Source organism: Hemiscyllium ocellatum, chromosome 24 (genome assembly GCF_020745735.1).
Source record: "Hemiscyllium ocellatum isolate sHemOce1 chromosome 24, sHemOce1.pat.X.cur, whole genome shotgun sequence".
Taxonomy (NCBI): Eukaryota; Metazoa; Chordata; class Chondrichthyes; order Orectolobiformes; family Hemiscylliidae; genus Hemiscyllium; species Hemiscyllium ocellatum.
The window spans coordinates 40,236,606-40,253,386 of NC_083424.1; the positions used below are offsets into that span (position 1 = coordinate 40,236,606).

The window sequence follows — 16,781 nt, forward strand, 5'->3', positions numbered from 1 at the left end:
GTTATGTATTACACAGCCACAAGCTCCTCTTCTTATGAAATATTATTATTTTATTATGAGCAACAGCAAATCCAGAATGGCATATATGCAAAGATGTTGTATTCCATACTTAATTATATATCGTAATGTTAACTGACTCTTGGCAACGTGATGCAACATTTTAGTCTGTGAGTCTATTTGGTCTATTACCAGGTAACTAATCAATCTGATGAGGTAGTTGATTTAGCTCAGTTGGCTGACCAGGTGGTTTAACATCCAGATTAACTCCAACAGTGTGGCTTCAATTCTGAGGTTACCATGAAGGATTCTCCTTCTCAACCTGTCTCATTGCGGGGAATGGTGACCCTCAGGTTAAACCTTTAATGAGGGAGGAGACCTGTGGACTGGTAAGTCTATGATGACTTTACCTTTAATTAATTTGAATAAACTCAGTGTGTATTTCTCTTTGTAACAATTAATGGACTATCCGTGGATTTTCCCATTCAAAGTTAGAAGCAAATAATTTTCCCTGAGCTAGTTCTGCCAGGGTACAATTATGTGAATCTGCAGCTTGTAGATCTTTTGAAGCTCAATCTAGTGGTAAAAATGTGCAGCTGCAGGCTTCCCTCAAATTACAAAATGACTATCTCTGCCTAAATAAGAAACCATATACGGAGCAAATTTGATATGTAATTCAGACTGTCTGACATTAAAGAAATTGTCCATCATAAATGTACACCAATTTATTATAATACATTATGGATTATTTGATAAAATATTTATTTCATTCAAAATAGAGTATCATTCAGGTATCCGTATGGATGATTTGAAATGATTATATTAAAAATAAGATCACAGTGAATGTGGATATCCAATTGGATATGTCATGGATTATTAAAGATGCAAAATAATTTGAGGTCTCTGCACTGTGAAATCTCAACAAGCTCAATGAATTTCGAGATGAAATCAATCTGAAACAACAGGAAAAATTGGTCACACTATTGAGCAATGTCCAAGATACCTCACAATTGTTGAAATCCATTTCTAATCATACGTTCCAAGAAAACCTTGGACATACAAAGGCAAGAAGACTGCTTTAATGTGAGCAATACAGACATCATTCCAAATCTGACCATTGGACCGCAGAAGAAACACTTGCCCACCAGACAGTCAAAGTGCAGATCAAAGAAGAAGCCATGATTTGAACAAATAGTGGACAGAGAAGGCTAAAGAAATTTAACTTGTCACATGCACCATTTACAAGGCATCAAAGAGGTCCATGAAGCCTCAATACACTGGTAAGATCCATAATAATAATGCTGTTCTCAAAGACATGGACAGTTGACATTCACTAAGTGTTACTTTATAAAGCTATTCAATCATAGTGGACATGCAACTTTCCATAAGATACATTCATAAGAATTGGATGGTGATCTAATATCCAATTTAGTAATAACTCCTGTGAAATAAAATGAAAAACGACAAAACTTCTGGTCCTAACAAGTTCACTATGACAGCACTGAAATACAGCAAAGATATACTAATCTCTAGGGTACATGGGCTTCTTTGTGAAGCTCTGACAGAATTCAGAAATTTCAACTGACCTAGATGATTGCAACGATACAATCTTCAAGAAAGGAGTCATACTATCCAAAACATATAACAGCATAGAATTCCTCCAACTGGTAGAAAATCCAAGCTAGGATGCTTCTTAATCATCTCCCACCAATTGCAAAGAAGATGCTTCCAGAGTCTGATTGAGGTTTCTGATCTGTCATAGGAATAATTCACATTTCTTCACAGGAAGACATCTTCAGAAAAAGTATAGAAAGCAAATGTCCTTTTGTATATGGCTTTCTTCAATCTCACTAAAGTTTTCAACTTATTGAATTAAACTGTATTTTAGAAGGTGCTATAGTAACATTAATGCCCTGCTAAATTTACAAACATCATCTCTCTCCCATATGGCCATATGCAAATAACAGTACAATTCAATGATTCCACCACAGTCCTATTCCCTTTCAAAACAGACATCATACAGGAGCATATCACCGCATGAATTCTATTTTCAATCTTTTTGCAGTAACGCTGCAGCTTGGTACTGACTGGCACCTCTAAAATGTGATAATAACATATAAAAACAGTAAGGTCTTCAAACCCAGAGTGCTGCAGACCAAAATAAGGAGAAGAATTGTTTTTTTGATAGAACCACAAGAGCATTGAACATGCCACAAACACTACAAAGACCACCATTCTCTACCATCCCACAGCAAATGTTCCAAATCCAATCTAATTGAGGTACACAGTGAAGTCTGAGGAAATATCCTTTATTTCCTATATTTGGGAAGCTATCTTGTCCAAAAAACTGACATTGATGAAGCAATACAGCATCAAATCCAACATACAAGCTCGGGCCATGCGAAATTACAAACTTGAATTTTCAGGAATTGTGATACCAGACTTGATTCTAATCTTAAAGTCTATCAGGCAGTGGTTCTTCCCATGTTTCTCTACACTGCTAAAATGTTCAAATCTTATAGTGCCCAGAACACAACCCGCAGAGAGAGCATCATCAGATCTAACTTATGAGAATCTTGCAAATCAAGTGGGAGGACAAAAGATTAAATATGAGTACCCTCCAAGATATAGATATACCAAATACAGGTTATGATAATCTGACATCATCAGTGAGATGGTTATGACATAGATCATGTCTGTCTCAAGACTGCACAAATACTACACAGACTGACATCAGGGAACACGTTCAGACATGTAGTGATGGGAGCAGCTATACATAGAAAATGTTTCAAAGACAATGTCAAACCTTCAATTAGGCCTGCTGTATTAACATTGACACATGGGTAATTAATGACCAATCATGACTGAAATGGTGATTAGATTAGATTACTTACAGTGTGGAAACAGGCCCTTCGGCCCAACAAGTCCACACCGACCCGCCGAAGCGCAACCCACCCATACCCCTACATTTACCCCTTACCTAACACTAAGGGCAATTTAGCATGGCCAATTCACCTGACCCGCACATCTTTGGACTGTGGGAGGAAACCGGAGCACCCGGAGGAAACCCACGCAGACACGGGGAGAATGTGCAAACTCCACACAGTCGGTTGCCTGAGTCGGGAATTGAACCCGGGTCTCAGGCGCTGTGAGGCAGCAGTGCTAACCACTGTGCCACCGTGCCGCCCACTATCCATCATTAAAAATGACATCAAGACCTTTTAATCACCAAAACTGCCAGTGAGAGAGAAAGGGGACGGAAGAGATCGAAAGAAGGGGCTGCTGATCAAACCAGCATTCCCATGTCACTTCTACTGATCAGGGGGTAAAAACAATGACTGCAGATGCTGGAAACCAGATTCTGGATCAGTGGTGATGGAAGAGCACAGCAGTTCAGGCAGCATCCAAGGAGCAGTAAAATCCACGTTTCGGGCAAAAGCCCTTCATCAGGAATAAAGGCAGAGAGCCTGAAGCGGGGAGAGATAAGCTAGAGGAGGGTGGGGGAGGGGAGAAAGTAGCATAGAGTACAATAGGTGAGTGAATGAAGGTGATAGGTCAGGGAGGGTGAGAGGGTGGAGTGGATAGGTGGAAAAGAAGATAGGCGGAAAAGAAGATAGGCAGGTAGGATAAGTCATGGGGATAGTGCTGAGCTGGAAGTTTGGATCTGGAGTGAGGTGGGGGAAGGGGAAATGAGGAAACTGTTGAAGTCCACATTGATGCCCTGGGGTTGAAGTGTTCCCGCCCACCTTCCGAGGACCCTTTCGCCCACCTCCAACACACTGCATCCACCTGGACACCCCGCGCTGGCCTATTACCTGCCCTCGACCTCTTCATTTCCAACTGCCGCCAGGACATTAACTGCCTTAACCTGTCTACTCCTCTCCCCGACTCCAACCTCTCACCCTCACAATGCATAGCCCTCCAATCCCTCTGCTCTAATCCCAATCTCACCATCAAGCCAGCAGATAAAGGGGGCGCAGTGGTAGTCTGGCGCACTGACCTCCATACTGCTGAAGCCAAATGCCAACTTGAGGACACCTCTTTCATGACCCCACCCCCCATCACCAAACCATCATCTCCCAGACCATACAGAACCTCAACACCTCAGGCGATCTCCCACTTGCAGCTTCCAACCTCCTAGTCCGGGAACCCCGCAATGCCCGGTTCTACTTCCTTCCCAAGATCCACAAGCCTGACCACCCTGGCCGACCCATTGTCTCAGCATGCTTTTGCCCCACTGAAGTCATCTCTACCTACCTCGACACTGTCCTATTCCCCCTAATCCAGGAACTCCCCACATACGTTAGAGACACCACCCACGCCCTCCACCTCCTCCAAGACATCCGTTTCCCCGGCCCCCAATGCCTCATCTTCACCATGGATATCCAATGCCTCTACACCTCCATCTGCCATGACCAGGGCCTCCAAGCCCTCCATTTTTTTCCTCTCCCGACGTCCCCAACAGTACCCTTCCACCGACACTCTCGTTCGTTTGGCCGAACTGGTCCTCACCCTTAACAATTTCTCCCTCGAATCCTCCCACTTCCTCCAGACCAAAGAGGTAGCCATGGGTACACTTTTGGGCCCAAGCTATGCCTGTCTCTTTGTTGGCTACGTAGAACAGTCGATCTTCCATAATTACACCGGCACCAGTCCCTACCTCTTCCTCCGCTACATTGATGACTGCATTGGCACCACCTCGTGCTCCCGTGAGGAGATTGAGCAATTCATCAACTTCACCAACACATTCCGCCCTGACCTTAAATTTACCTGGACCATCTCTGACACCTCCTTCCCCTTCCTGGACCTCTCCATCTCCATTAATGACGATCAACTTGACACTGACATTTTTTACAAACCCACCGACTCCCACAGCTACCTGGATTACACCTCTTCCCACCCTACCGCTTGCAAAAATGCCATCCCGTATTCCCAATTTCTCCGCCTCCACCGTATCTGCTCCCAGGAGGACCAGTTCCACCACGGAACACACCAGATGGCCTCCTTCTTTAGAGACCACAATTTCCCTTCCCACATGGTTAAAGATGCCCTCCAACGCATCTCGTCCACATCCTGCACCTCCACCCTCAGACCCACCCCTCCACTGTAACAAGGACAGAATACCTCTGGTGCTCACCTTCCACCCTACCAACCTTCGCATAAACCAAATCATTCACCAACATTTCCGTCACCTCTAAAAAGACCCCAGGGATATATTTCCCTCCCCACCCCTTTCAGCCTTCCGTAAAGACCATTCCCTCCGTGACTACCTGGTCACGACCACAGCCCCCTACAACCCACTCTCCAATCCTGTCACCTTCCCCTGCCCCTTAGGAACTGCAAAACCTGCGCCCACATCTCCTCCCTCACCTCTATCCAAGGCCCTTAAGGAGCCTTCCACATCCTTCAAAGTTTTATCTGCACATCCATTAATATCATTTATTGTATCTGTTACTCCCGATGCGGTCTCCTCTACATTGGGGAGACTGGACGCCTCCTAGCAGAGCGCTTTAGGGAACATCTCCGGGAAACCCGCACCAATCAACCACACCACCCCGTTGCTCAACATTTCAACTCCCCTTCCCACTCTGCCGAGGACATGGAGGTCCTGGGCCTCCTTCACCACTGCTCCCTCACCACCAGATGCCTGGAGGAAGAAAGCCTCATCTTCCTCCTCGGAAGCCTTCAACCCCAGGGCATCAATGTGGCCGTCAACAGTTTCCTCATTTCCCCTTCCCCCACCTCACCCTAGTTCCAAACTTCCAGTTCAGCACTGTCCCCATGACTTGTCCTACCTGCCTATCTCCTTTTCCACCTATTCACTCCACCCTCCCCCCCGACCTATCATCTTCATCCCATTCCCCACTCACCTATTGTACTCTATGCTACTTTCTCCCCACCCCCACCCTCCTCTAGCTTATCTCTCCATGCTTCAGGCCCACTGCCTTTATTCCTGATGAAGGGCTTTTGCCTGAAACGTCGATTTTAGTGCTCCTCGGATGCTGCCTGGACTGCTGTGCTCTTCCAGCACCACTTCTACTGATCAACCAATCAACTTCAGTACTGAGAGAAAATCACCAAAGATAAGACACATAACCCACAGCCAAAACTAACAGCATAATTACACATGGGAAAATCATCCTCAACAAAAGAAATTGTCAAGGATTCATTCTGGTCACCACCATCTATAGTGTAAAGTCCCATAATGATCAGAGTGTGAAATACCATTTATTTGACTTCTGTGAACAAGGCCATTGAAAACTGCATATGAAACAGTGATAACTACTCCATTAATTCATGGATTTAAGTATATGTTAGGTATCAAAAATACCTGAAAATATGATGTAATGAAGCAAACTGTGTGGTTAATGTACAATCTTCATTACAGCAGCTCTGATACAATGGTGTTACCGTTAGGATTTTTCTGTCATAAAACTATCAATTTGCTTTACGTAATTTTTCCATTAGAAATCAATACATGAAAATCTTTGTTATAAATTTTGACACAAATAAACATTACAGTCCATAAATGGTAATTCAAAGCCATTTTATCTCTCAAGAAAAGTTCAGAAAATCGAACCATGTCAATAGAAAAGTCAAGTGGAAAATTGATCACTAAAATACTAAAATTGAATTGTCATGTTATATTAATTAAGTAGCACTGAATTCAGATAAATTGTACTCAAATTGTGACAACAGGAAGTAGGCCTTGTGAACTGGATTTGCATATTGTTGCACAATGTGACTGTCAAGCAACGTCAGTACACTTTCAAATGTAAAGAAAAGGTACATTTAAAAAAATAAAAGTCATCTGACCCAATTTTCCTAACTTTGACAATTTTACATATTCCCCAAGACCAGGATCTGGTTTATTTTAGTTAAACTGATAAAGGTAACATTGGGTTCCTGCATGTAGTCATGAGGTAGTAAGACAATGGCTCTCTTCAAGAGTACAGCACCAAAAATAATTTGATGGAGTCAAATGGATTAAAGTGTATTAGATTGTTCACTATTTTATTTGATTATACAGTAAATGTCCTGCAGCACTCACTAGTTGCAGAAGTCCTGAAACATGTATGGATAAATGCACGTATATTGTTCATGGTCTCCTGATTAAAGACAAGACCTTGGATGATAGGTAAGCTTTTGGAGCAAGACTTGGTGAAAGACCAAGAATTTTCAAGCATTCTCTAATTTATTCAACAGCAAACTGCATTTTTTTCATGGAGTAAAACAATTCAAGATACTTATAGGAGCATCAACAGACAAAATTTAACATCAAGCAACTGACTAAGGTATTTAATTAGTGACCAAAAGTTTGCAAAAGAGATAGAATCCATACAGTGTGGAAACAGGCCCTTCAGCCCAACAAGTACACACCACCTTTCCAAAGAGTAACCCACACAGATCTATTCCCTTACACTATATTTCCCCTGACTAATGCACCGAACCTATGCATCCTTGAACACTATGGGCAATTTAGCAAGGCCAATTCACCTAACTTGCACATCTTTCGATTGTGGGAGGAAACCCACACAGACGCAGGGAGAATGTGCAAACTTTACACGTTTGTCGAGGCTGGAACCAAACCTGGGCGACTGAGCCATTATGCCATCCTAAGATAGCTTAAAGGAATGTTTTAAAATAAGGCATGTGAGGAGGAAAGGCAGACAGTTAGAATGACACAATTAAGGTAAGGGTAGCAATAGTGATGCAAATAAAATTGAAGATGCACAGAAGACTGGAAACGGATGAGCACCAAGAACTTTAAGGGCTGCTGAATGCTGTTCAGAGCTGTTAAACTGAATGACCTATTTTGTACTGTAGTTTTTATATGAATGTAAACCATTGAGTATCCAAATAGCACAAAAAGGAAGAGGCTTCAGAATTAATATTTGCTAAATCAGCTAAATGCATGTTCTGCTCGAACTCAATGGATAGCATGGGAGAAACTTTGCCTCATTGCCCAAACCTGACTGTGATGTCGTGATTGTTACCTGATTCAAGGACAAGGATAGAATCAGTCATTACTAAAAGATATTGTTGACTAATGCATATTTGAGCAGGACATTGGACATTGCTCCTGGAAGGCAGAACTAAATGCCATTCAATAGCAGAAAAAAATAATTTCTATTATCGAGCAACTTTCACAATCAGCAGGATTTCCAATGTATTTTATAGCTGAAGTGCTTTTGAAGTGTAGTCACTGTTGTACTTTTAGGAACCATAACAATTTTTACAGTGACTTTGAAGAAGTCATATATGAGTTGTCTTGAACCAATAGAAAGATAATACATCATAATAAAATGGAAATCACCCCAAACTATCTGAAATATTTCACTTGAAACTAAGTACTTAAAAAATAACTTTACAAAATGCAGAAAGCCCTCAACAAACCACAAGATCTGAGAACAGAGGAACAAAGTTTAAGAATATTGTTAAGATTGACAATTTTTCACGAGAATATCCAATATGCCAGCGATATGCCCGAAAATCTACTCAAGAAATCGAAGTCAGAAAGTCTTGCAGCACATGTTGGCAACGGAACGGGTTAAAGCTTTGTACTGGTTCTGCTAATTCATAGATTCTACAAATTCACTCTCCTTGCCAAGCCCTGCCCACACCCAATGCTACTGAATAGAAACTACAGTCCTTCATGAACTGTAGCGAATTATCTTGAATAGCAAACAAGTCAAGGAAAGTTATCTAAGGGGATTATAATGTTGATGTTTAATATATTAATATTTAGAGATTATAATTTAGCTGCAGCAGTTGGACATGCTCATACATTTTGTCGAAAATCTAGTAATTTTAATGAATACACAAACATGAATGCATCAGATGCAACACTGCCCAGCAGCTACGATTGACATCGCTGCTCAGTGGCAACGATGATTGACAGTTCTGCCCGGGCTCCATTTCTTGTAGGCCCGCATGGTAACGCCCCTATTCTCCGGTTAGGTGTCCCTCTCAATGCCTGAGAGCCGGTGGTCAGGTTGGGCGGCGGGTACTCCTGTTTGTTACCGGTCTGTGAGTCTGTTGCGGTCGTGTTTTTGCGAAACCTCAGTTGTTGTGCGTCTGCCGAGTTGAGTCGTGCGAGGCCCCGGCAGGCAGGCGGGTGGTGGTGCGCCCGTGGCTACGGTTGCTGGGGGAGGGGAGGGCGGCTTGGCGGGGAAGATGTCTGCCACTCTCCTCTCGCCCATCGTCGATTATTACAACGATGAGGAGGAGCTGGACAGCGTGGACGACGAGGACGACCGCAGCATCCGGGGCCGTGAGTCGGACGAAGGTGAGTGGAGCTGTGAGCCGGGCTGTGTGATCAGAGGCTGGCGGTTGTCGCCGCCTGACGGTGGGCCTCATGTACAGAGGCTGGGACTGGGGTAGGGGGAGGCTGCTAACTTGGGCAGCAGGTATCAAGGAAACACGTTTGACACCCCTTATAAAATGGATGACTTGTTTACATTTCTGAGGAGGGGGTTATTCCTCCCGAAACGCTAACTCTGATTTCTCTCCAAGGATTTGCCAGACCTGCTGAGTTTTTCAGCAATTTCTGTTCTTGTTTTTGACTTGTTTATAGTCTTGAGTTTGAAAGAAAACAGACGACTAGGATGGAAGGAGATCAAGAGACAAACTTTCAGAATTCCTAATGCCACACTCCTTTACCCTGTTCTACGTTTTGCCAAACTCCACTTACAGAACATATTCCCCATAAATCTTTGCTCAAGGTTTTGGTCAGTTCAAGGATGCGTGACATTTGAGAGCTGGCTTGTTGTATCAAGGGACTGTTGTTGAGATATTGAAGATCCTTGGATATTTTGGTTTCTTTTTCTTTCTTCCTTCCCGGTCCCAACCAACATTTAGATCGGAATTACAATTCAGTACTTGTTATCCTCCAGGACCTTGTGCAGGTGAAGAATGTGTTTCACACACTTCATTCACTGTTCAGCCATTGAGTGTAGGAGTTGAGATGTCATGTATTGGCTTACAGAACATTGGTCTTGTCACTTTGAGAATACTGTGTACAATCCTGACCATGCTTCTGAGGAAGGATGTTGTTAAACTTTGAGAGCATATAGAAAAGATTTACCAGGATATTGCCCTCAAATGGAGGGTATGACTTAGAGGGAGAGGCTGAATAGGCTGGGGCAACTGTTGGAAGTTGAGAGGTGACCTTTCTAGAGGTTTATGAAATCCCGAGGGGCATAATTAGGGTGAATAGCCAAGATTTTTTTCCTAGGGTGGGGCAGTCCAAAACTGATGTACTGAACCGTGCATCAGTGCCACTTAATAGCACTGTTGATGACCACTTCCATCACTTTTGCTGATCAAGACCATAGATACATAGAGATGTACGGCATGGAAACAGATCCTTTGGTCCAACTTGCCCATGCCAACCAGATATCCTAAATTAATCTAGTCCCATTTACCAGCATTTGGCCCATATCCCTCTTAAACCCATCCTATTCATGTACCCATTCAGATGCCTTTTAAATGTTGTAATTGTAACAACCTCCACCACTTCCTCTGGCAGATCATTTCATACACACATCACTCTCTGTGAGAAAAAGTTGCTGATTAGGTCTCTTTTAAATCTTTCCCCTTTCACCTTCAACCGATGCCCTCTAACTCCCTCACGCCAGGGAAAAGACCTTGCCTAGTTTGCCAATCCATGACCCCATGATTTTATAAACCTCTATAAGGTCACTCCTCAGCCTCTCTCCATAGCTCAAACTCTCCCACCCTGGCAATATTCTTGTTGGTTTTTTCGGAACTGTTGAGCGGACTGATAGAGTGGTAATTGAGCATGTTAGATTTATCCTGCTTTACATGTGAGGGATTGGGCAATCGTGACATAAAAATTGGGTGCCAAAATTGATTTTACAGGATCTTAGATTTTCTGTGTTAGACGAGCTTCCTTGTGCTTTGAAAATGTATTTAAATGTATATTTTGCTTTAATAATTGGTCATAGAGTCATAGAGATGTACTGCATGCAAACAGATCCTTTGGTCAAACTTGTCCATGCCAACTGGTTATCCTAACCTAATGTAGTCCCATTTGCCAGCACTTGGCCCATGTCCTTCTAAACCCTTCCTATTCGTTTACACATCCAGATGCCTTTTAAATGTTGTAATTGTACCAGCGTCCACTACTTTCTCTGGCAGTTCATTCCATACATGCACCACCCTCTGCTTGAAAAAGTTGCCCCTTAAGCCCCTTTCAAATCTTTCCCTTCTCACCTTAAACCTATACCATCTAGTTCTGGACTCCTTCAGCCCAGAGAAAAGACCTTGTCTATTTACCCTATCCATGCCCCTCATGATTTTATAAACCTCTGAGGTCACCTCTCAGTCTCTGACGCTCCAGGGAGAACAGCCTCAGCCTATTCAGTATCTCCCTATTGCTCAAACCCTCCAACCCTGGCAACATCTTCAAATCTTTTGTGAACCTCTTCAAGTTTCACAACATCCATCCTATAGCAGGGAGACCACAATATTCCCAAAAATGGCCTAACCAATGTCCTGTACAGATGCAACATGACATTCCAACTTGTGTACTCGATGCTCTGACCAATAATAGATATCTACCTGTGACTCTACTTTCCAGGAACTATGAATCTGCAGTTCAATGTCTTTGTTCAGCAACACTCCCTGAGACTTTACTATTAAGTGTATAAGTCTGTTCTGATTTGCCTTTCCAAAGTGCAGCACCCGACACTTATCAAAATAAAACTCCACCTGCCACTCCTCAGACCATGGCCCATCTGATCAAGATCTCGTTGTAATCGGAGGTAACGTCCTTCGCTGTCCACTACGCCTCCAATTTTAGTGTCATCTGCAAACCTACTTACTACACCTCCTATGTTCACATCCAAGTCTTTTATATAAATCCTGTGCAACCAGTGGGTGAGTAAGTTCACCAGTTGCCAAACCACATGCATGTTCTGTGGCCTGAAGGAGTTGGTCCTCTACTTGTAGATTGAATGCATATGTCTGTAGCCCCTTTTCAGTTTTTTGAAAGGGCTGTTGCTAAAAGTTTGCACTTCAGCTTCACATTCTTGATCTGCAGGCAGCTGGTATGGGGAGGAGTGGACAAGTCTATGAGCCTTCTTGTGGCTTTGCTCCAGGACCTGGCCAAAATGGCCATTAATAGGTCCAGGCAGTACATCAAAGAGGAGCTTGTCATTCCTGACTGCCTGTCCCTCTTTCGCAGTTATGATGGCACTCTGGTGTCCCTGGAGAGGGAGCACACAGTGATCTCTGGTATAGTTGAGGCCTTTAAAGTTTGCTGGTGCCGAAAAGGCTGGAGTGTATTATCAACCTAGAAAATGATATTCTGATTTATTGTTTCTGTAATATAAGTTCCCATTTTGCCTTTTGAGTTTGTATTTGTTTTCGTTTGGTACCTTGACAAGAGAGCTGTTTTATTTGCTGTTTGATCCAATTTTGGACTTTTTGGAAGAGCTGAGGGGGCTTTTATTTAGCCTTCTAATGTGCTTGGTCAAGATGCATTTGATGGGAATCTGTGAGAGAGGAATTTTATTTTTGGTTGAAATGTGCAGTGGAACATCCTCAGTATTTTAAGCCATTGTTATCCCTGCCCCAGGAGTGTTTGACAGGGTCGGAGCAGAGTGGATTTCTGTAGCTTTATGTTTATTTGTGTATTTATTTGTTTTCTTTGATATTACTTGAGTTTATTTTTACTTTGGCCAGAAATAAGACCAGAAATTAGGCCATTCTACCCACTAAGTCTGCTTCGCCATTATCAAGTCGAGAGTGTGGTTCTGGAAAAGCATAGCAGGTCAGACAACATCCAAGGAGCAGGAGAATCAACACTTCAGGCAGAAGCCCATCATCAGGAATGAGGCTTGTGGGCCGGGGTTTCATGAAACTAAGACCTATAAATAGAGAGGTGGAACATACCGCCAGCGCCTCACCAGAGTCTCTTACTGATGATGTTACCTGTTATGGTGATGAAATGTCTGAAAATGAACGTTCAAGCTCAATGAGCTAACTTACATACTTATCATCAACCTGAACTACAAATCTTCTCAAAAATCGCTAAAGTCAAGGCAGCTTTATTTAATGTTTAAAAAGAGTAGAGTAGGCTTTATTTTGTGTTTCACCTAGTGTTGTCCCTGTCCCTGGGAGTGTCAGATGGGGGTTGTGTCAGGGGAGATCTTAGCTTTTTGTGTTCACATCTTTTGTTTAAAAGAGTGGAGGGTTGCTTTTTGGACCGAAGGCCTGTGACCAATGGTGCGCCACAAGGATTGATGCTGGGTCCACTGCTTTGTCATTTATCTCAATGATTTGGATGTGAATATAAGAGGTGTGGTTAGTAAATTTGCAGATGACACCAAAGTTGGTGATGTAGTGGACAGCTAAGAAGGTTACCTCAGAATACACTAAGACCTTAATCCGATGGGTCAAGCAGTGGCAGATAGAATTTAATTTAGATAAATGTAAGGTGCTGCATTTTGGAAAGGCAAATCAGAGCAAGAGTTATTCAATTAATGGTAAGGTCCTGGGGGATATTGTTGAACAAAGATGTTGGAGTGCAGGTTCATAGTTCCTTGAAAGCTGAAATGCAGGTAGACAATAGTGAAGAAGGCAATTGTTACGCTTGTCTTTGTTGGTCAGATCGTTCAGCATAGGAGCTGGAAAGTCATGTTGCGGCTATGCAGGACATTGGAATACTGCATTCAGTTCTGGTTTCCCAGCTGTAGGAAAAATGTTGTGAAACCTGACCAGGTTCAGAAAAGATTTACATGGACGTGCCCAGGAGGGCTGGAGGGTTTGAGCATTAGGGAGTGGCTGAATAGGCTGAGGCTATTTTCCTTGGAGTGTCGGAGGCTGAAGGGCGATGTTACAGAAATTTATAAAAGCATTGATAGGGTGAGCAGCCAAGGTCCTTTCCCCAGAGTAGAGGATTCCAAAACTAGAGGGCATAGGTTTAAAGTGAGAGGAGAAAGATTTAAAAGGGACTGAAGGGACAACATTTTCACACTGAGGATGGTGTGTGTATGGAATGAGCTGCCAGAGGAAGTGGTGGAGGCTGGTATAATTACAACATGGAAATGACATCTGGACAGTTACATGAATAGGAAGAATGGGTCAAATGCTGTCAAATGAAACTAGATTAATTAAGAATATCTGGTTGGCATGGATGAGTTCGACTGAAGGATCTGTTTCCATGCTGTACATCTGACTCTGAATTCTGATGAAAGGACATTGATCTAACTGTTTCTCTCTACATTAATTCTATCTATGATATTTACATAATTGTCTGTCTTTAATTCACATTTTCAGAACATACAATATTTTACTTTTACCTTTATAATCCATTTAAAAGTTAGTGAAGCAGAATTTTTCAGTCCATATTTTTATCTTGGATATAGAAATGTCATTAGAGTCACAGAAATGTATAGCACAGAATCAGACCCTTTGGTACAATTTGTCTATGCCGACCAGATATCTGAAATTAATCTAGTCCCATTTACCAGCATTTGGCCGTTGTCCCTCTTAAACCCTTCCTATTGATATACCGATCCAGATGCCTTGTAAATGTTGCAATTGTACTGTACTAGCCTCCACCACTTCCTCTGGCAGCTCATTTCATGCATGCACCACCCACTGTGTTGTTGCCCCTTGGGTCCCTTTTAAATCTTTCCCTGGGGTGCTGCTGAGCCACTCCCTCTGAGGTAGGACTTCCTCTCTGATTGAAGTGGAAATTTCACCTCGAGCCAATGAATGGACCAAACAAGCAAATTCATTGCCAACTTCTATGTCCCATAAACGTAATAGTCGAATAGATGAAATTGAAAGTAGGAGGCATCAATCTTAGATTTCTGCTTAAACCTATCAACAAAGTTCTCACCAGTGCCTCTCCCTCTCCCCTCAGCTTCCAAAAGTTGCCCATTTGCTGAGAGGCAAAAAGCGATGTCTGGCAAGCTACCCACGTGGTATTATTCGCACGCACAAAGCAAGCAGGCATAAATACATCCCTAGCCTGCAATCAATGCAAGTTTCCTCTCTTTCAGAGAAATAATCAACCTCAATTGTCTTTTGCTGAAATTAGAGTCAGAACTGACCAAGTATCACCAAAAGGAGGTCTGTTTCTCAGTTACTCATTGGTTAAACTCAGTAAATCACTGATTCTCATCAGCAAATTTGCCTTTGTATATAAGCAGGAAGATACACTTAACCATTAAGCTGATTGTTTTGTGTGGTCAATATACTCCCTCCATGGCCTCGTTGGTGAGTTCCAAGATTTTTGTCAGAGACGTTGCAGCAATATTTCTCTTCTTTTCAGAAAATGTTGGCATATGGGAAATCAGGGATAATGGTCTTCTCCTGTATTTAAAAAAAATACTTCATGGGACTAGGACTTCACTGGCTGGCTAGCATTTAATGCCTATCCCAAGTTGTCCTTGAGAAGGTGACAGCACACTGCCACCTTGAAATGCTGCAGTCCATTTCCTTTAAGTAGATCCTCAATGCTTTTAGGGAGGGAATTCTAGAATTTTGATCCAGTCACAGTGAAGGACTGGTAACACATTTCCAAGTCAGGATGGTGAGTGGCTTGGAGGGGAGCTTGCTTGTGGTGGTGTCACCATGTATCTGCTGTCCTTGTATTTATGTATGGAAATGGTTTTGGGTTTGGAAAGTGTTGTCTAAGGATCTTGGGTAAATTTGTGCAGTGCGTCTTATGGCTGTTAAACGCTACTGCTGCTGAGCTTTGGTAGTGGATGTTTATGGATGTGGTGCCAGTCAAGCAGGCTGCTCTGTCCTGATTGGTGTTAAGCTTTTTGGGTGTTGTTAAACTTTCATGCATCCAGATAAGTGCTGAATATTCCATCACTCTCTTTACTTGTTCCTTGGAAATGGTGGACAGGCTCTGGGGAGTTGGCAGATGAGTTACTTGCTGCAGTATTTCGAGCCTGTGATCTACCTTTGTAGCCACTCCATGTTTATGGTGAGTCCAGTTGAGTTTCTGGTCAAAGAGAACCAGCAGTATGTTGTCAGTGGTATCCTGTGATGGTAGTACCATTGAATGTCAGGGGATGGTGATTAGATTGCTTCTTATTAGAAATGGTAATTGCTTGGCATTTGTGTAGTCCACATGTTAAATTGCCACTTCTCAGCCCAGACATGGATATTGTCCAGGTCTTTTTGCGTTTGAACATGGATTGTGTCAATATCTGATGAGTCGTGAATGGTGCTGAACATCATGCCGCCATCGGTGAACATTCCCACTTCTGATCTTATGATGGAGAGAAGATAATTGAAGAAACAGCTGAAGATGGTTCTGCATCGGACACTACCCTGAGGAGATTGTGTAGAGGTGTCCTGGAGCTGAAATCACTGAGCTCCAACAATTGCAGCTGTTGTGCCAGACATGATTCCAGGGCAGAGAGTTTGCCCCGATTCCTATTGCTTCCAGGTTTGCTCGGACCTTTTGATGTCACCTTTGGTTGAATGTGGCATTGATGTCAAGGGCTGTCACTCTCATCTCACCTCTGGATTTCAGCTGTTTTGTCAACATTGAAACAAGGCTGTCATGTGGTTAGGAGCTGAGTGGCCCTGATGGAATCCAAACTGGGCATCACTGAGCTGGCTATTTCTGAGCAAGTCCTGCTTAATAGCATTGTTGATGATACCTTCTGTCACACTGGGTGATCAGGTGTGGGATGATAGGACAGTAGTTGGCTTGTATGGATTTGACCTGCTTTTTATGCACAGAATACACCAGGGTAATTTTGGGTAGATGTCATTATTGTACCTCT

At 42.8% G+C, this 16,781-nt stretch overlaps 1 protein-coding gene across 1 annotated transcript in view; it reads left to right on the plus strand.

The window, feature by feature from the left end:
• Nucleotides 1-8,988: 8,988 nt before the first annotated feature.
• Nucleotides 8,989-16,781, plus strand: part of suds3 (SDS3 homolog, SIN3A corepressor complex component) — a 61,564-nt gene continuing 53,771 nt past the window's right edge. The window contains exon 1 of the mRNA XM_060844034.1: nucleotides 8,989-9,286. Coding sequence (XP_060700017.1) covers nucleotides 9,175-9,286 — 112 coding nt within the window. The 5' untranslated portion in view covers nucleotides 8,989-9,174. The remainder of the gene's footprint in view (nucleotides 9,287-16,781) is intronic.